Source organism: Aquila chrysaetos, chromosome 8 (genome assembly GCF_900496995.4).
Source record: "Aquila chrysaetos chrysaetos chromosome 8, bAquChr1.4, whole genome shotgun sequence".
In the NCBI taxonomy this organism is placed as follows: domain Eukaryota; kingdom Metazoa; phylum Chordata; class Aves; order Accipitriformes; family Accipitridae; genus Aquila; species Aquila chrysaetos.
In genome coordinates this window covers 22,816,778-22,836,380 of record NC_044011.1, presented here as the reverse complement: position 1 = coordinate 22,836,380, position 19,603 = coordinate 22,816,778, and the positions used below count along the sequence as shown (strand labels likewise).

The 19,603-nt window shown below is 41.9% G+C and overlaps 1 protein-coding gene across 1 annotated transcript in view; it reads right to left on the bottom strand.

Annotated features, from left to right (window-relative positions):
- The window catches only part of SGK1 (serum/glucocorticoid regulated kinase 1), a 79,287-nt gene that overhangs the window by 44,674 nt on the left and 15,010 nt on the right, over positions 1 to 19,603 (bottom strand). The window contains exon 2 of the mRNA XM_030022744.2: positions 7,961 to 8,176. Within this exon, the coding sequence (XP_029878604.1) occupies positions 7,961 to 8,176 (216 nt within the window). The remainder of the gene's footprint in view (positions 1 to 7,960; positions 8,177 to 19,603) is intronic.

Genomic DNA, 19,603 nt, shown 5'->3' with positions numbered 1-19,603 from the left:
AAAGAATGCAATAGCTGTAACACACTAAGATGAGAACAAAATTACTCACTGTGTTACTCATACTGACCAAGACACTTGGGATGTCCTGTGATATCAGTGGCTTCTTGGGATAGACAGACCAGCATATATAGGCGAGCTGGAGGAAAAACCAAACTTCTCCTTATGGAACATGTTTTTGGGTCAGAAATGCATTTCTTTAGAAAGAAATAACATACAAGACTTAGTCCTGCCGATCCTCGAAAGCACAGTCTAGACAGGCCATGAAATGACCTTTGATGGGAAGAAGGGGAATCAAATGGGCCAGGGGAGGAACTTGTTAGGAGGGTCAAGTCAAGGAGCTTTCAGCTCACCCCTCTGCTCCAAGCAGTCCTGCTGGTGACACGGCCCTGGCCCCAGCCAGGTGGCAGAAGTGGCCCTGCAGCTGCTCCTGCCCTCTGCATCCCCCTTGTCTTTGTGCAGCCCTGGACCCCCTGACTATGTTAGAACATGGCTTATTGTTCCCTTGGTGGATGGGCTTGAGTTTGGTTTTAAGTCATACTCAAGTATTCTACGGACCTAGTCTTTAGCAGTCTGCATGCGGTCTCACGCACACGTTTGTGAGAGAGTTGTTTTATCTTCAGTGCTGTTACTTTTTAAGAGAGGAGTATTAATTGCCTGTCAGATTGTTTTTATGACCTTGTCACACAACGCAACAGACTTTATTTATCTATTATGAAACACTGAATTACCTTCAAAATGAGCTGAAGCAATGATTACAAGATGGACAATAAACAGATTAAAATCAAACTCCAATAGAGGAGAGCAACTCCAGTTGTCCCTGCTAAATATAACCTTTGAAGACCAAATCGATCTAACACAGTGTTAGGATGCAAAAAATATATTCTTTTCAAATGAAGTGCTCTTTGGCTGGTTTTGTTCACCTTCTTCTTTGACATCAGGTACTAAATATTGCCAGAAGCAGGATTCTGGAGAAACAGAGAACATTGTTCCATTCTAGTAAGCAAATTTATTGACCTTATGTATCTGGCCACTTGCTAATCAGAAATGAGCCTTGTCTGTCTAGCATGACAGGAATAAACTAAGCAGAAATTTGGTCTGCGGTGTCTGGCCCAAATTCCTCACGCTCACTGTGCTGGGTATTTGCTGGTTACTACCACCAATGTAGAAATTAACTTTTCTACATACTAATACATACTAATATACTTTTCTCTGATCCCTGTGACTGTCAGCAAAGTCATTTGGATCTCTGAGTGGAAAAGGTGCTAGATAAATGCCATATTAAAAATAAAAATAATTAAAAAAAAATTGAGAGAGATAGAAAGAGATGTCGTTTCCAGTCCAGGTATTATGGAAACCCCGTGGAAAGTACAATAAATCATCTTCCAGCTGCAGATGTCCTCAGGGAAAACCCTTGACAATTATTTTCTTTAAAATAGGAGATATTTTAATTACTTTCAGTAGTGCTGCACCAGCATTCAAAAAAGAGGAAAGCATGTTTTTGGTTTTTGAAATTGACTTGTCCAATTAATTTACTAAATGTATGGCACTAGAACAGACCTGTGATGTATGTACAAATGACTGAGTGCCTCACTGCATATTTGTAAAGCAGATGATTGATGTATCACATCATTTATTTGAGTCATGGAACTGATTTATATGCTCCGTGCTATATAGACATTCGCTTTGTCAGTTGGGACCATAAAAACCCCCACAGGCAATTGTCTGCTATTCAGTCTTTGCCATTCACTGAAATTACACATAATTTTAGCCTGTGCATTTGCAAACTGTGCTTTGCCATTTCCATTTGAAAACGCTTTTGTGTTAAACATTTTTGACTCGTCTAAATAAATATTATCCATAATAACCCTATATCAATCCATTACAAAACCATGAAAGTACGTACTGCATTTAGATTTAATCCCTGAAACAAAGCCTGTTCCCACCTCACTTGCATGTTGCTTTCACAGCTGATCTCACAGCTGCTGAGAAAGCTGAGCAACAGAGAAATCTAAGATTGCTTTTCATCTTGCTAAAGCTATAGGATCTGCAATAAAATCACATTTGAGTCACTAGTCTTTGTATATACACATGATCAGATTCCTAAAGTACGGACACCTATTGGCAGATACATAAGCCTGTGCTTATGGGTGGAGATATGTATTCAAATGTTCTCAATTCAAAATTCCATCAAAACCCCATTAGTGACACATTTATATCAATAGCTAAAAAAGCTTTAGTGCAGTCAGCTAGAAACAACTATTTAGAAAATAGCTGTAAGCTATGCTGGTGAAAATGAGTTTTCCATTTGAGACTGTCAACTTGCAGGATTAAGGTACAACTTTGACTTGTGATGATCCAGAAAATATAGACTTTCTGCAGCCAGAGGTTGCTGAATGAAGTACAAAATACCTTCTCTACTATTCTAATTGCTCATATTGAACCACTTGCTTCTCTAAAACTCTCTTTCATTTTCACAGTGCTATAATACAGATTATCTCTCTGTATGTCACTCTTATGAATACAAGGCGCAGTTCCCAGACTCAGTGGGATAAGCCCCCATCCTCCAGTGTTACAGGATGTAGCAAAATATACTCTGAAATCAGGAGTAACCAAGTGTAAAGGCAAGAACATCCTACACGTGAATACATTAAACTCCAGCTGTAAATGAGTTTGACTCTTCTGTTTTGACAGACAGTGCCAGATCTCTGTAACTCTTATGTTTAAAGTCTGCTTGTAATGTTCAGTCTTTTATACCATATACAAGATTTTCTCATTGTATCTATGCTATATGTTAGCTTAAATGGAAACTTTTCAATTGTTTCCCATTTTTGCTTTCTAGACCTATCCCTGCTATTTCATTGTTGCAGTGCAACAGGCAAATAAAGGGCTATATTTTTTCTGGAATGAGTTTAAAAATATGGTTATTTTCTTACTAGCAGCTTTTCCTGGTTGCAAGAAGGGACAAAAGGGAAACAAAAACTCATTGAGATGATCTTCTTAAGTGTTTCCTGGATCCCTGCATGGGGAGATTCCAGCATGCACAAGAGCGACAAGGTTTCTTACACCAAAAGTCAGCCTGAGCTGTAGGCTCATTTGACCACTGGCCTTTTTGTCTGTCCTTTCCTCCTTGCCAGTCTCTTCCTAAAGGGTCCTACTTACTAGAGCCTCTACCAGCCATTTCAAAGTGGATCTCATTATATAGATGAAGGGAAAGAATGATACAGCTTGGCCTGCAAGGCCTTTCCCAGGCATTTGTTGCCCTGGTACCGCTGGTCTGTCCTCAATCACACTAGGCATATTTATTTCCCTTCCCTCCCTGTATGTCTCCATAAGGGCAGAAGTAAATTCAGTGAATGGAGGGCTGTACTCCTCAACAAATGGGTAGAGGGTCTTCTTTGCTGAGCATTGGATTGACCTTCTGAGCTACCCTGAGCTGAGGTCTTCAGTAAGCTACTCTCTGTGGCACCCAGGGCTGCCTTCTGGAATAATCATAGTTAATTTAAGACCCTGCAGGATGTACTGAGTATTTCTAATTGTTCCATCAAAGTCCATTACTGTGTTTCTCTCTTTATCAAGTGTAATCTGCCATCGGGTTGTTAATTTGCCTAGGTTTATTAAAGGCTCTCACAGTCCTCTCCAGATTTGATTTCTCTGAACAATTCTATTACCCGAACTTCTTTTTTTTCACCTACTATTATTTTCCAAATTATGTTTTATTGCAGCACTTTTCACATATATTGGTTGCAGAATTAATTGTCCCATACTGGGCATTCAGGATTTCCATTTCCTCTATTGTGTAGGTGCATATGTTTGTGTATTAACTAGCACTTATCAGGGTGTAAATCACAGGTGCCTCATTGCCAATGCAGATCATTAAATGTAGGAGAGCTTTTTATCCAAAATGGGTGAGAAAACCACCCTTCCCTAAAAAGCCCAATCAGATCTGTCACCAAACTCTTTCTTTACAGAGAGCTAGTCAGATATTTCTTTTTCTTATCTCCACATTTTCCTAGTCCATTAAAAGGCATTTATTTTTATGATGCCCCTTTACACAATGTATTTCACCTGAAACATACTCTTACCCCATTTCAAATGCAGGTTTCTAGAAGCTGTATGTTATTTATAGGAGAGATTCATAAGTAGAACTATCTCAAATAATTGCCTGTACTTTGGCTTGGGTACATTTTTTTCAGCATTCCTCATCTCTGAAGCAAGACTTGAAATATAGTAAAGTGCTGAAATCTGACTGAAATCAAGAGCTTTCCTATACACAGGAGCTTTGAATGGTTTTTAATAGTAAAATAAATTCCTGCTATTGAACTACTCACATGATCCAAAAATGTCTTTGAGAATAACTAACTTCCAATAAGCTGGAAAGGACTTGTCCAAAAAGGTGGCAGCACTGAATTCCCTGCAGACCTAAGCAAGACTTTCCCAATGCTCCTTCACAAAAGACACCAGACATGGATGTACTGCGGCGGGTGGAGGAAGATGGGGCAATTCCAGCAGCAGCCTCCATCTCTTTTCCACCACCAGCCCCACAGCAGTGGCAAGAGAGGGTGAAGAGACCAAAACCCTTTGCCAGACCCACCATATCGCACCTGATGTGGGGACAGATCCCTTCTGGGGCTGGTGGGGCTCAGTGCTCCCGCTCAGCATCCATGAGCCCCCAGTCACGCAGCGGTGGCCGTGCCCAACACACAGAGATGCTCCCGGCAATTTAAAATCACGTTGCTGTATGGAGTAAACACATTAGTTTGCTCTTTCCCTCCTCTTTTCCCTTAGCTACAGGCAGCGTGGGGGTTTTGTTTACCTTTGGAAAGAAAAGATAGCTCTAAACATTCAGGGCTTTGGTCTACTAGATAGAGATGTGTCCGTGGCACTTCAGGACAAATGCCAGCTGATAGATAGGGCAATAGGAGCTTTTTACACAAAGAAGAAAGAACAGAACAAGCCTTGAACATAGCTGTTGGCTCTGTTTGAGAAAAAAAGAAGATATTTTGAGCTCACTAACAAGGTCTGTTATCTTTTGCTTATTTACAGAAAGGTCTGAAACAAGGGCATAACAATACAGTGTAAGTGGCATATACAGATCACAGAGAGTATGAAGGATTTTTGTGTGTGTGTACGTGAGTATGATTTACCTCTAATAACTCAGCTTGGTAAACCCTCACCTGAGAGATTTAAATCACCCCTGATTTTCACCATGTTCCCCTCTCCCCATTTAGTAGACTGCTAAGCAGGTCTAAATGGTGGTTTGCCCACCCTTGCAAAACCAGCTTATTTACACGTGGTATTCATTGTACAATGCAGCAATTTATTTTGAAAGGGAATTTATCCTTCTCATCAAGCCAGTGAGTTTTATGCAACCTGAAGTATGTAGATAGACATGGAAAAGCGAGGAATGGTTATTGTAAATCATTACCCTGGCAGTGGTCCAAAGCCCTTAGGGCTTCAGCTGTTACACTGGTAGAGCAGATATAAGCTTCCATAGAACTAATCCATGTCGGTTACAAAACCCAATAATATACCTATGTAAGTTAGTCTTGTGAAAATTAGCATGGTTTTCTGGCAATGCTTGAAAATTATCTAGTCCACTGTATACAATGCGGAAAAAATGTCATAAAAATGTAGAGATAATACACTACCATACAAATAATAGAGGAGACTTAGTAGAGGTTACATCAGTAATCATTTATAAACTCCAGCTGACACATGCCTGAATAGAAAAGCCTGGGAGGTGGAAATGGAAGCATATCATAAGAAAAAATCTCATTATTTAAAATACTTTCATTTTCAATATAATCTTATTTACGTTAAGTCAATTTTTAAAGACTCCACTACATAATTACCATCACTGTAAACACGCAGTAGTGATTTTTTTTCCCTGGTTTTGTGTTGGAAATAAGAATAGAAGTACAGACAAGTGTTCCCCTGGGTGATGTGGTTTAATCAGATTGTTTTTTATAAGGCCTTTTTCAAACTGATCAGAATAGCCTGAAACATGTCAGAGAAAGCTTATTGCCTAGAACAAGCCTTTAATGATATTTCACAGCTGATTTCTTCGTGAATTAATTTGCCCTTGAGCAAAAGGACAGGGTCAGTAGAACCCTTGTACGTGTTGGTGTGGGGCATAGCACAAAGGAACTATAATCACTGAACCAGCACCCGGCTGCAGTATTGAAATCAACAGAGAAGGAAGACTAATGGGGAGAAAGGGACAAGAATTAGCCAGGAGAGACAACTGGCACACCCCAAGCTCCCTGCCGGCTTAACAGAGACCACATTCCCTTCTCCTTGAAATACGGACTGTCTCTGTTCAAGTTCATTGTTATTAAGTGAAGGGAGTTATCTCACATTTATGCAGCTCATGCCATTTGTAACCCCTGAACAGAATCTCACCCAGCAACTCTCTTTAAGCCTGGAAAAGATCAGACATGGAGCTCCTTCAGCCTTTATTATTAAAAGCTTCCTGCCTGGTTTTACTGTAGAGAAAGAGGCAGTGACCTTACATTTAATCACATCAAAGACTCTGTGCTTTAACTTACTTAAAAGACTCCTTATGCAGGATAGCTTTATCCAAGGCGTCTTTCGCCAGATGATGTTATTTTTAAAGCAGCATGCAAAATACCCCTCTTGCTGCAGACTCCAGCTGCTGAGTAAGCAGCCTCTCCACTGCCTGCAGTAAGGAGACTGAGGGAGAAGTCTGGGGGAATCTGTGTTCAGCCAAATCTATCCCATATGCATGTAAAACCGAATGGAAATCAGTCGTGAGGCCCTACAGCTGTATAGGAGTACATGTGATTTACAGCAAGGCAACGGATTTGCAGAATCCTCCGTTCTTTGGTGCTTTCATTTTTTAATACTTCAGCCTGAGCAAAGATAATCTTCTTAATGAAGTAAAATGGAGGAGTAATTAGCTCCTCCGCTCGTGCATATGTTTCACCAAAATGTCTTTGCTGGGTTTCTGAACTGCACAGGACTTCCATTTTTACCTGCTGTTTGACTTTCCCTGTTTAAAAATGCAGCAGATGTAGCATGAAAAACTGTTTCTGCTGAGAGCTGTGTGCTAAGGCTCTGATAAATGCCTTGTCACATTTGCTCTGCTTTGTACTTGGAAAGATTCTTATTTGTTTGCTTTTATGTTTCTACAACTCTCTCCTTTCTTTTGTGCACTGTTTCCAGGCAGGGATGGTTCTGTCAGGGAAGATGGGCTCTGAGCAAAACCTGCTGTTCTGCATTTGGCTTTTCTCCACAGGGATTAGGTGGAGCTGAACAATGAATGAAAGGTCTGAAGTCTGCTTCAGAAAAGCCCCTTCCTGACCATTTCATCTCAGACCCTTACAGCTTTGCCACCTTCACATCTGTGTGCAACTGCCCAGCACTATACGCAGAATGATGTTGTCATTTATAACCTACCGGCATGACTCGAGGCAAACCAGGGTTTCCCTTCTGCTTAAAGGACCCACTGAATTGTTCACCTCCAGCTCAGGAAACTCCCTGAGCCAAATTCTTATTTCTAAAGAGAAAGCTAGATGTGGTTTGGGGGGGGGGGGGGGGGGGGGGGGGGGAAGAAGGGTGGTCTTGTAATTGTGGGACAGAAGGGAAAAAATTAACAAGTCCTGGTCCTTCTCATTATCTTGGAAGGATAACATCACCTCTCTGCACCTTAGTTTCTGTAAAACAGGGAAATACTCCTTAGTGTTACTACTGATCTGTTCAAATACTGAGAGACTACATTACAGCACTGTTGTGAAGAACCCTTTGTTCCTCATGCTGTCCATGGGTATCAAAGTTCAAGGTAGAAAGCAGAGCCCAGATGTGCACAACAGCCTTGGTCAGCAGAGTTTCAGATTTTAGAGAATGCCCTCTCTCCAAGGGAAGCACAATCTTGTAAGTACAGACCCGTTACCAGTGTGAAACATGTAAACAAAGTATGGGGGAGGAAAGAGCGGCTTACTTTGCTGCTTCTCTGGCTCTCCCAGGAGCAGGACTCGGCCTCCTGAGGAGCGATCCCTCGCTGGAAAGGGTGGTCGCTCAGGCAGGTCTGGCACAGGGGAGGCTCAAGCTCCGAATCCCCTGGAGGTAAATGCATCACAGTGGACGCCGGGTATTTGAGGCTGGCATGTGGGTGCTTTTCAACGCTGACCATCGGGCTCTTAATCCACCTTCGTACCTGCCAACACAGAAAGAGGTTATGCTTTATGACAGAGGCTGGGATGGTGCAGCAGGGTTTCTGATGCAGATAAAGGCACAGATTAGGGAAAATAATCAGATACCATATAGGGTCAGGATCAGTTTTCTATAGGAGAAGGTACTAGGCCATGTGAGGGTGTATGTGTGAACACACACCATAGCCAGGCTGTTTATGCTGAGAATCATTTGCTGCTTTGTGCAAGTCTGCTATAAGTTTATCCACAATACAAAGTTTTCAGGCTTTATAAAGATATTAAAATATACAGTACTGCTAAGAAGAGAAAGACAATTACCCAAAGCAAGTACTCCCAGCCTAGACAGCTCAATTCTCCCTGTGGAGAGAAAGCAGGCTGTTTTTGCAGGTATACAATTGTAACACTATCAGCTTTCTGCAGTCCTTTTTCAACAGCAATAACTCTTGTTTCATCTCTGACTTCATATACTATCTCGGCAGTTTCTGTGCCTCCTGTCCCTAGATTCAAGAGTCACTTTCGCATGTTGACCTGCCCCGAATTTTGACCCTGACTCCTCTAATCTGCCTTCCCCTGCCTCCTCCTTGTCTCTGCAGCTCCCCGGCTAGGAGCTGGTACACTACAGCAGGAAGGACTCTATTTATGAGCATGATGCACTGTGCTGGCAGGGCATGATGTCAGACTTGTGTACTTTGTTTGCTCTTCCCTTCACTTCTCTGACTGTCTGTTTTCTGCCATGTGAATCAAAAGTATTGGATTTTCTAACATGGTAAGTGAGGCGTCAGAGACCTTTCTGAGCTCTTTTTCCAAGTCATTTTGTACGATGAAAGCAAAGAGCCCACTATATGAGCTGTGCAATCTGATCAAAACTGTTTCACTTGAATGCGAAGGATAGATAGGGACATATCAGGGTACTTTTTACCAGCCCAGAGGGGGAAGGCTGAGACAGCCAGGGCTGACAGCCCAACCACCCTCCTATTGACACGAGGCAATCTCTTTGCTCTGCGAGCTGAATCTCCCGTCCGGGCAGGGGAGTGGGGCAGGGCTGCAGGGACTCACTCTGGGGTGCACAGCCCTCATCTCCCTCCGCTTCTGCAGGGTTAAGCCAGAAAAAGCACTTGGCCTCAGCATTGCCATGCTTCATTAGGAGATGATATTTGCCATTAGAGGATGCTTTACATCAGGAAAATAAACATTTTACGTTACATTAGTCATAAGCATGATGCCAAGTGTTTGATTAACAGTGGAAGTCTATTTCGCAGCAACTGGTTACCAGGATCACGAATGATAAACAAACAGAATGAAACATATCTAACCAGCCTTCTGCTGGTGACTCCTCCGTGAACGATACACCCGCAATTGCCCTGCTGTGCTGACCCGCCGGAAATCTCAAGGTTAGGAAAATTCCTCTTCCCTCTCTATGGAAACCAAGCAAATAGATGTCCTTCTGTGGGCAAATGACCCACTTCCCACTGCATTCCCCATTTGAATTTTTTCGCAACATCAGTTCATGTGGATGACATTAGCCCCTACTTTGATGCTCTGGAGCATCCCTGAAACGTCAGCCCCCCTTTTGCTCACTATAGTTCTTGGATGCTGTAGCTGGCAGGTGCCATGTCTGCGTGCTTTTGTAACAAATTTTGCAGAATTGAAACTCAAGTGCTTAAAGTTCTGCGGAATCATTTTTCCAGGATGTTAAAACCATATATGTTTTTTATTGAACTTCTCTGCTTTTATAATTCCTAAATTCCCTACTAGTGCAGAGAGATTGTTGGCTCACCATTTTCCTTATCCAGACTTTTTTAGCTTCAGGTTGGTGGGTTGAATCTGGAGGGGGAGGGGTTATTTTTTTGAGATTTCGTTTCAATAAACATATTTTGAAACTGTTCTTTTGACTTTGGCAGATTTTAAACACATTTATTTTTGCCAAGCATAATGGATTCTATGATTATTAAGCACATCATTAAATATATTACTCTCCCCAAGTAAATTCATGGTTGTGTGTCTTGATCTAATTCCAGAACTTGGTATGTTGAAAAGAATAATTATATTTCTGGTCAAAAAACCATGCTTGATTTTCCAGTGTAGCTTTATTACGGGAAGCATACAACATATTTAATGTGACTCTGAGAGGAGTAAATGACTGTTCATTTTGTCCTTTTTAAGTTAGGCCTGGTTATCAGTTAAGTCTCTTCTGACCTGGTTCTGCCTTTCTGCCTTTATGTCCTGCATCTTCAGTCATATCATTATGGGTGCACACAGTGCAGAACTGTGCATGAAAGAACCAAACTGAGAGCATAGAGGGGCCTGGGCTGCAATGACCTGCAGGTTCAGTTTTTCTTAAAAATTCAAGGGACATGGCCCAGCCTTTTGCTCGAGACTGCTCGATTGCATACAGAATCAACTCAAGCAGGAATTCAAATGCAAATCTGGGTTTGAGGTTTCATTAAGATCCAATGATGTGTGGTTTTATGATTTCAAATTCAGGGCATTTGCAGTGACACAGTTAATCAATAATTTCTATTGTAGCTTCACCTGTTGTTTCACTGTCTTGTGTTTCCATTTACAGATCTCTAGCCTGCCTGTGTATTAAGAAGCATTCAAAATGTGACCTGAGTACTCCTGATACAGCAAAATCTGTCTGTATCAGATGATCTTGTGGCTGTACCTTTCAATAGCAATGAAATATACATTCAGCAGAATAATGATCATAAATTAAAAATTATCCACTAGTGCTTTACTTTGTGTGAAAGAAAGTAACAGGGCACGCATTTTATGAAGTTGCACACACCCAAGTGTAGGTGGCATCTTCTGGCTCTAGCATCAGCAAGTGGTTCCTGAGTTCAGGGTGAATCCTAAATAATTTTTCTTGCTATTGTTTATTCCAGGCTGACTCCTGGTTTTAACTCAGGTACACACAGGTACATTTTCTCTGACTGACATTTTGTTGCTTAAAAATGTTGGATTAAACTGATGTTTTCACATGATAGGTCCATATTATTTATACGTTGCAGCCTGTACTGAGAGATGAAGAAGTAGTATGATTACGAACACTGGTCTGGTCATATTGTTGTTCTGTTTAATGCAACAGGGTTTTGGGGAAACTAAGCTGGGAAAATTTCAGGAGCATCCAGCTTTGAGATTGAATGGACTAGCAGGATATTTTTTTTAAAAATGTTGGAACCAGTTCAAATAGGTTAGCACACCCACAGTTCAAATGCACTGGCAGCAAAAAGGTTTGAAACAATTCTAGCTTTCCTTCATTGGATCGGGCAAAGTTCAGGTTCATATACCTCCAGCCACGTCTGCCTCAGACCAGGATGCCGTGCTGACTCAGCGAAATACACATAACATTTCAATAAACTTAACTGAGTCACTCTGAAAAGTAATATATAATCTACAAACGTCAATAGAAACCCGAGACCTGCATAGCTAAGCCCAGGGAAGTTGTTTTTCTTCTTTCTGAAGTCTTTGCCTCCAACCGAGGCGCCAAGCCGGGGCTCTGTGCCGCCTGCCCGCGCGCCCAGACCTGCCCGGCGGCCGCTCGAGGGGAGCAAAGCAGGGGCTGCCACTTCAGTGGGTGCCAACGCACTACCTCAAGAGCCGGCGTGTTTGTTATGTTTAGAACTTGCCTACGTGGATGTGTTAATGTCCACTGGCCCAAGCACGAATTAGGCAAATACACACTCAACCCTTGTGTGGATGGCTTGGTTCAGAATTAAGATGGGCTTAATTCATTCTGTAGCCATTTGCTTCATTTATCCAAGTTAAAATTTCAGGTTTTATTCTGAATTGAAAGGTCCATGAGGACTTTAATGACATTTAACTAATCTCCTCTAATTTCAGATCTTCGGCTAATTCAGACTAATGTCCTTCAGCATCCCTCTGTAGCCAAACCCTACGTTTGCCTTTTGAAATTCATAGATAACGCAGAGTAACATGCACAGAAGAGTGTGGTAATTGGTAAGAATACTCTGAGTGGAAAATGAAATGATTCACCACTGACTTTCAACATGTATTCCTATCCAAAAGCATTGGAAATATTGATTTGAAACTGGAAGTATGAATTGGCAGCCCCTCTGTAGCAGCAAGGCCAAGAGCAGACTTCTGAAGAAAAACAACTTCCCTGGGCTTAGCTATGCAGGTCTTGGGTTTCTATTGACCTTTGTAGATTATATATTACTTTTCAAAGTGACTCAGTTAAGTTTATTGAAATGTTATATGTATATATTAGTCATTGAATTGTAAGTCTACACTATAGGTTTTTGCCTAGCTTTAACTGACTTCAAAGATTTTTGCGTATTTAATATTTACATTTACACTAGACAAGTGCCTTAGATCTATAGCTCTGTTTGACTTGGGCTATCTTAAATGTCACTAAAGATTTCAAAGTGCAAAGCTTCATTTCTTTTGAATTCACTTCCTCTAAAAAAAATCCCACAGTGAATTGCACAAAAAAAGAAAAAAAATTTTGAAGAAATTTCTTACAGTTTCTTCCCTGACTGACAAAGACAGATTAACAAGGAGGAGATGATAGTTTGTTATTTAGGGCATTGTATGATTCTCAAATACCACAGTGCTAGGAGCATCATTCTTCATGGTGATGTAAGGTGTATTTGATTATTCAACTACATTATTTTTTTATTTTTACCATGATATCCATCTACCAGTAAATAAACTAGAGCCTACTCCTAGCTGCAGGAAGCAATTCTGTTCTGAACTGCTTCTGAAGATTTCCGTACTTTCATTTCCAAAGCAAGGTTCTTTAAACTCCCCAGACAACTTCATCCACCATTACAGAGTATAAGCAGCTGACTCTTTAAGTGTGTCTGAAATAATCCAGATAGGACTGAGCAGAACAAAAAGAGCTCCCCGTTTCTCTTGCCCCATCATGACTATAGTTTCTTTACGTCTTTTTCTCATCAGCAACTCATGTCTTCTAGAAATTGCTCCTACTACATGCCTGTTGTGGAGTGCCCAACAGTTTCTAAGCTATAACTGCATTTATGAGATTCACTAATTCTTTGAAGGTACAGCCTCATAGGCCTGTGCAGATGGACACGAGCCTGCTTTGCTGGTGGTGTGAGCCGAGCAGCTGCCAGTCAGCCGTAGTGCAGTAGCTGCACATCAGCATCCCGTCATGCTCAGGGCTAGTGTCTCTTGCTGCTCTCTAAGGCTGAGCAAGGGATCATCTGTACTCATCCATGCAGACAGGCTTGAGATTTGTCAAATAGTGCCTTACTGCTATTAGCTAGAAGTTGATTCAAAATGTTTCAGGGAACCCTGGCCTTGCCTTGTTTGGGTAGAAAAAAATTCAAATTTTCAAGTCAAATGACGTTTTATTTTTTTAGCCTTGAGATAGAACAATTTGTTTGGAACAAATGCAGTCAACTTCACACTCACGGACCTGCATGGCTGGGAATAAACTGAAGTATACCTCTCCACCGTGTCATATTTTCAGATTTGTTTGTACTTCTGATTTTGTTGGACCACCAAAGGACCTTTGCAGCTAGTCAAAGTTGTTTGGTATTTCTCATATTTCTTGCAATGACCACAGAAAAAATTGACGAATGTTTTCCCCATTCTTTAAGATAAGTGAGTTCAAAGGAGTGTTGCACGCCCTTCTAGTACATAGCCATCTGTCACTAATCCTAAACTAAATTGAAATGTGACTGTTCTTAGAGAATAGCTTTAAATACCCTTTTCCCAAGCATGGCTTATAACATTGCTGAAAGGTGCACAAGTATTATTTTTTTTTAAAGGCCTTTTATTTTCTGACTCTTGTTTGCTCTAGTTCCTTTGTTTGCTTTACTTTCCAAAAACATGATATCCAACAGTGATAATCACTCAGACTAGAAAATTGCCAGATGTGATTAAATGAGATTTGCCAAGTTCCAGGGTTTTTTTTCCACTGCTGGCTTTTCCTCTTATGTAATAGCAAACAGATACAGCTTTCAATTTCATATGGCTCAGTTGTCAATGGCATCAGTAGACTCAGCACATTTTATACTTTAGTCAGGTATTCATAAGCCAGTCCCCATCACTGTAATGATAAGCGATACTTTCCATGAGAGAAACACCAGCCTGTTTTCTAGGGCCACTACTGATGCAGATGTGGCTTTTGCTGGAGGGAAGCAGGTGCCAGTGGCACCAGTGGCCATCCTGGGCTGTTGTCCCCAGCTTTGGAGCCTCTGGAAAGCCCAGTGCTTCTCAGGACACCGACAAGCTTGTTTCCTGGCTTCCTAGCTTAAGGTTTGACTCTAAAGAGTGCTGAATACACTGGAGAGGAAAAGGCGCCTTATGCAGGGACCTGACGTCTTGCAGGATTAGGCCCTTTGTGGGTGTGAGAGTCACTTTACAGCACTAAGTCCCAGTGCCTGGTGCAGACTACTGATTTTAGTAGCACTTAGCAGTATAGTATGAAGATGCATATTCTGGAGCCGTAAATATTAATGTGAAAGAAGGAGGGCATAAGTTTGTAGACAAATCTGATAGGCCATTAGATATCTAAAATTGCAAACATTTCCTGAGGGCTGAGGGTAAACTGAATGCTGGAATGGCTTAAGGGAAACTGTGGAAAACTGCTTGGAGGTCCAATATTATCAGCCAGTTCTCAGTGAAACATCACACCCATATCAAATTTAATCTGATGGCCTGTGCAACCATATGCTCTGTACGGCAGCATTTTCTTCCTCTGAAACTTTGGACAGGCTTTTTTCTGGTTTTGGGGGGGATTGGAATAAACCACTCTGCGCTTGAACTCTTCTGTACTTAAATTTCCATTCTTCCTGACTGTTGCTGTTCGCATCAGTTCATGGGTTTTTATGGCTCTCAGTCAGCTCCTATTTACTCTACATGTTGCATTGCAAAGTCTCTGGATATTCATTTCCCTACTAGACAGTATCAAATACCTCGGCTGTGATCTAGGTCAGTGCGCGCGCGCGCGCGCGTGTATGTGTGTGTGTGTGTGTGTGTGTGTGTGTTACTTCTGCCTCCCAGTGATACCAAATGTACTTTTCTCCTTCTCCTATTGCAGTTCATCCGATCTGTTCTTTCCTTTTCCTGGCGTTATCTAATTGCACCTCGACCAGGATTTGAATTTTCATCCATTATGTAAACCCTAGGTGGACACGGAACTCTTGGAATCATCTCCCCCCGAAGCCTTGAGGGCAACTGTCAGGAAACCTATTTAAATTACAATTAGGGAGATTACGGAATGAAAAGCTCCATTGTTCAAACTGTATACAGTCATCTACTTAAATGGAAAGTGGTAAATGAGAGGCAGGCTGATTAATGCCCGGACTGAGATATATCACTACTCTCTAGCTGGCTTCGACATTTAATTTGTCATGTCCCATGGGACATGCAGCACAGCAAAAGAATCAGTTTGTCAAATCACCTCAAGCTATTTTTTTCCCCTCCAGAGCCCTGAGACACATCACTTTGTTGATTAATAATCACATTTTATTTTAAAAAGGAAAGTGAAGGGCTACTCACTGCATAGTCATCATTTGCCGCTTTCTCTGCAAGCCGAGAAGCTGCTCGCTAAAAAGCAGGCTGAGGCCAAATAACAGAGCACATTGTTTCCACCCAGGCTTGGATGAATATTGCCTGGATTCACGGAGTTCAGCCCTCCAAGTGTGCCAGGAGAAAGGTTGCCTGCATGTGAGGGAGATCCGGGGAAGGATGAATCGGCCACAGCTCGGGGTGGAGGGGTGCAGGGAACGACGATGTTCTTTACAGCAGCCCCAGCACACTTTGGTCACCGGTACTGGGTATTGCAAGATAGGGGAATGCAATGCTGGCTGCAACAGGACTCCTGCAAGCCCTAGGGAAATATGTGCCAGTTGTCTGGGGTTCAGTTTCTCCCCCCATCCTTCTCTTCCTTTGCTGTTTCATCAGAAATTCTTTAATCTTTGTGGAGAGCCTCCACCTTTGTGAATGCCTGTAAGTGTGACTCTAATAAATAGCACAAAGAAGAGCACATGAACATTTATGTGATGGTCTTAACTTGATGCCTTTCACAATCTTCCTGGCATCCCAGAAATTGCTGGAACCATAAGGGTTGGATTAGAGGATTGATCTGTCCTAGTTATAGGGGGGGGCGGGGTATTATTTGGAATGTGTAATAATCCACCATCTCCATCCGCCTCCAGCTAGATGGATTTATGCTGTACAGCCATTGGGCAAACTGGTCTGGTCCATCACTCCACCAAACTCAATGCATAGTTCCCCTTCTTCTCATGTCTCCAGGTTTCCTCCCATAGAAACCAGTGCACAGGGAGGAGGACACAGTTGTCCCAGCATGACAGGGACTGGGGCACGTACCTGAGTCTGAGGGCTGGGAAGTGTTAGTGGGTCCCCCAGATCCAGGTACACTCCTGGTTCATGCTGAGAATTCGACGATTTCTGTGCCACATCTCTGGTCAGGTCCATTGTGTTGTGGTGAGCATCTCAGGGCTTTTGTCATGGTTTTTAATCAGTACTTTATTGCTATTTACACACACACACACACACTTTCCCACACCAAAGTATTTCACTTGCTGTAACAGCATCTGGCAGAAATCAAATGTATCTAAGAGGAAGCATAGTAAATGTTTCTATATTTGTTGTTGTCATCAGTTGCAGTGTTAACACTTGAAGTAAATAAGGCAGATTTTTATGATCTTAAGTGTGAATGACACGTCTCCAGGCCACAGCAGCAAGTCAGCAAAGGCGAGATTCTTAAAAAAAAAGTCAGCGTGTGACTGCAGTCAGGCACCAATCCCAAAAGATGATAGGTATCAAAATGACTTGAGGAATTTGGGATCCTCTAAGTACAGGTTTAAATATTGCTGCTGAACAAGTCGCATCCATGTAAGTCAAGGCATGAAGAGCAGCAGAAAACTTAGGCACACCACTAATGCCAATAACGAGTGTTAATGAGCACACAGACAACTGCCTGGCTGATTTGCCTGTTCCAGTTGATGGGAAAGCTCTTGCCAACTCCAGTGGTGCAGGAGAAAGTCTGTAAATCCCACATCTCACATTGATAGCTAAATTAGCTTTTGCTGTGCTGATTTGTTTGAAATGTGGCACAAAAAAAATCTAAACAACTGAACAGGCACCACTTAGGGTTTTCCTCTCTTACTTCCTCCCATGTTGTCCTTGATAACAGTTGTTAGTCTCATGGGATTCTTTTCTCTGTGAATAAATAAATAACTGATGTGATGGAAGCAGGTAAGAGCTCTTGGATCAATTGTAAGCACTGATGGCACTTGTTTCTACAGGAGATGAGACAATAGATTCATTGTCCACACTGGTGTATAAACACCCTCTCTTTGACTATTATGTCAAAGAGGAAAACAAAACAAAATGGGGTTTATTGTGTATATGCAAGTCTAATCTTTTCAGGCTACCAAGTTAAAAGTGCTTTTCATCTAGATCAAATAAAAACAACATGAACAATACAACCCCAAATCCTATCCAAATAGTCCGAGGCTGCTCGCTCCTGCCTTCTCTTCTCTATTCTCTTATTTTATGTGAGCAAAGCTAATTGCCAGCAAACCTAGGCAACGTTTATTTTAACTCCTGCTCTGATAAACACCACATCCCACATCTATTCGTCAAAGCCTCAAAGCAGTCTGCAGGGTACTGTGAGCATGTGAGCCAGACACAGGAGCCAGGGAATTCATGTTCAGATGTGGATGGGCTGCAAAGGTAGCTGAATGAAAAAAAGCCCAAGCAAAACAAAGATATCTCACTGTACTTTTTCTCCCTTCCAGTTTTCTGACGCAATAATTATTTTGCTATTTTGCATCCTTCAGTAGCGTGGGTTAAAACATCACAACATTATAAAGCTTATCTGCAGTACAAGAATAATGGCTGCAGTGGCAGAACACAATGGATGACTGGATACAGCACCAAGTCCCATTCAGTAGTCATCCTTAGCTATTCAGTCAAAAGCTTCAAACTGTTCAGAGCAGTGAAGCACACTTTGTGCAGCCTGAAATTAATAACTTTCCTTATTCCTAACTTGAGCCTGATACTGCACTTCACTAATCTCCTTTTTATTTGGCAGAAGGTGACCCTTGTAATTTGTTATATAGTATTGCATACTATCCTAATTTTTTATTGATCTTTAAGGCAGCCAGGACCATTAGATGAGCTGATTTAGGGTGCCCAGTCCTTCTGGCCCTGCGAGACAGACATGCCAAAACATTCACAGAGCTGCGAGACAGACTATATACCTCAGAAATCTGCAATCTTCCCGGAGCGGCTCCGGGTGAGAGATGGCAGTGGTTTTTCACAGGTCAGCTCCTTTGCAAGGCAAGGCTGGGCTGGGACCTGGCAGCAGGGACCTCGCAGCCCACGCAGGCTCACCTCACCTGCAGTGTGGCATGGCAGTGCCATGGGGGAGGCTGGCGCAGCCCTGGCCAGGAGCCCCACTTGAGCACTCAGGAGCTCTGGGGTGGTCCTCTCATCCAGCAGACCTCTGGGTAACACAGGCAAGGGAAATGCCTTTGTTCTGCCGTTCCTGAGTCAAAGGAGACATGTTTGCTCAAAGGCATGTCTTCCAGGAAAATATCCACCATTTCTCTTCCTAGCTTCTTCTAGCGGCCAATTTGCCTTTGCTGTTGAGTTGCTAAGAATACTGTCTGAGGAGAAACAGAAAGTCCCGATCACTCAAATTAGCCATTTTTGAGTGGCATCCCAGCTGAGATGCTGCACATGGCAGTGTGTGAGGCACCGATACATTTCAATCAGGATTTAAAAGATTATTTTATTCTGAGCCACACAAGAACTTATGTCTTAAACCACCATCTTCAGTGGGGATTTAAGCGAGGAGAAGGTTTTATAATTTGAGTATTTTGACAAATTAATCCAGTGCCAAATGTGACCAATTCTTTTAAGATCTTTCATTGATTTTTCATCTTATTTTTTCCCAGCAAGGATGATAAAAATGAACTTATGGGGAGCGGCACCACTTGATACATACCCTGTCACTATAACATATGGTCCTGAATAATTTGAAAAGAAAACATACATCTTCCTGTAGCAATTGCACAGAGTGAAAGTAAAACTCCTTAATACAAGAGACTCTTATGAGGTTAACATTTGTTGGTTAATGATTCAAAACTTTCTGTGCATGACATTCTTTTAAGATATGTAATGCAATCTAGCTCAGTCTATCTGAAAGGTGGACCTAACATTTATAACATTTCCTGCTCCCAAAGCTTCAGGCAACATTTATTTCTAGTCCCATGAGGAGAAAACTCTTATTTTCTAGTTACATTTCAATCTACTTTTAAATTTGTTTGAATTTTTACCAAGCTTCCCCTCGCTCTGTGGAGGCTAGATGCCTCATCCACTTGAGGAATAGGTCTTAGAGTCCTCCTTGGAGAGTGGGAAATGACTCAATGCTTCAAAAACAAAACAGCAGACACAAGATGAAC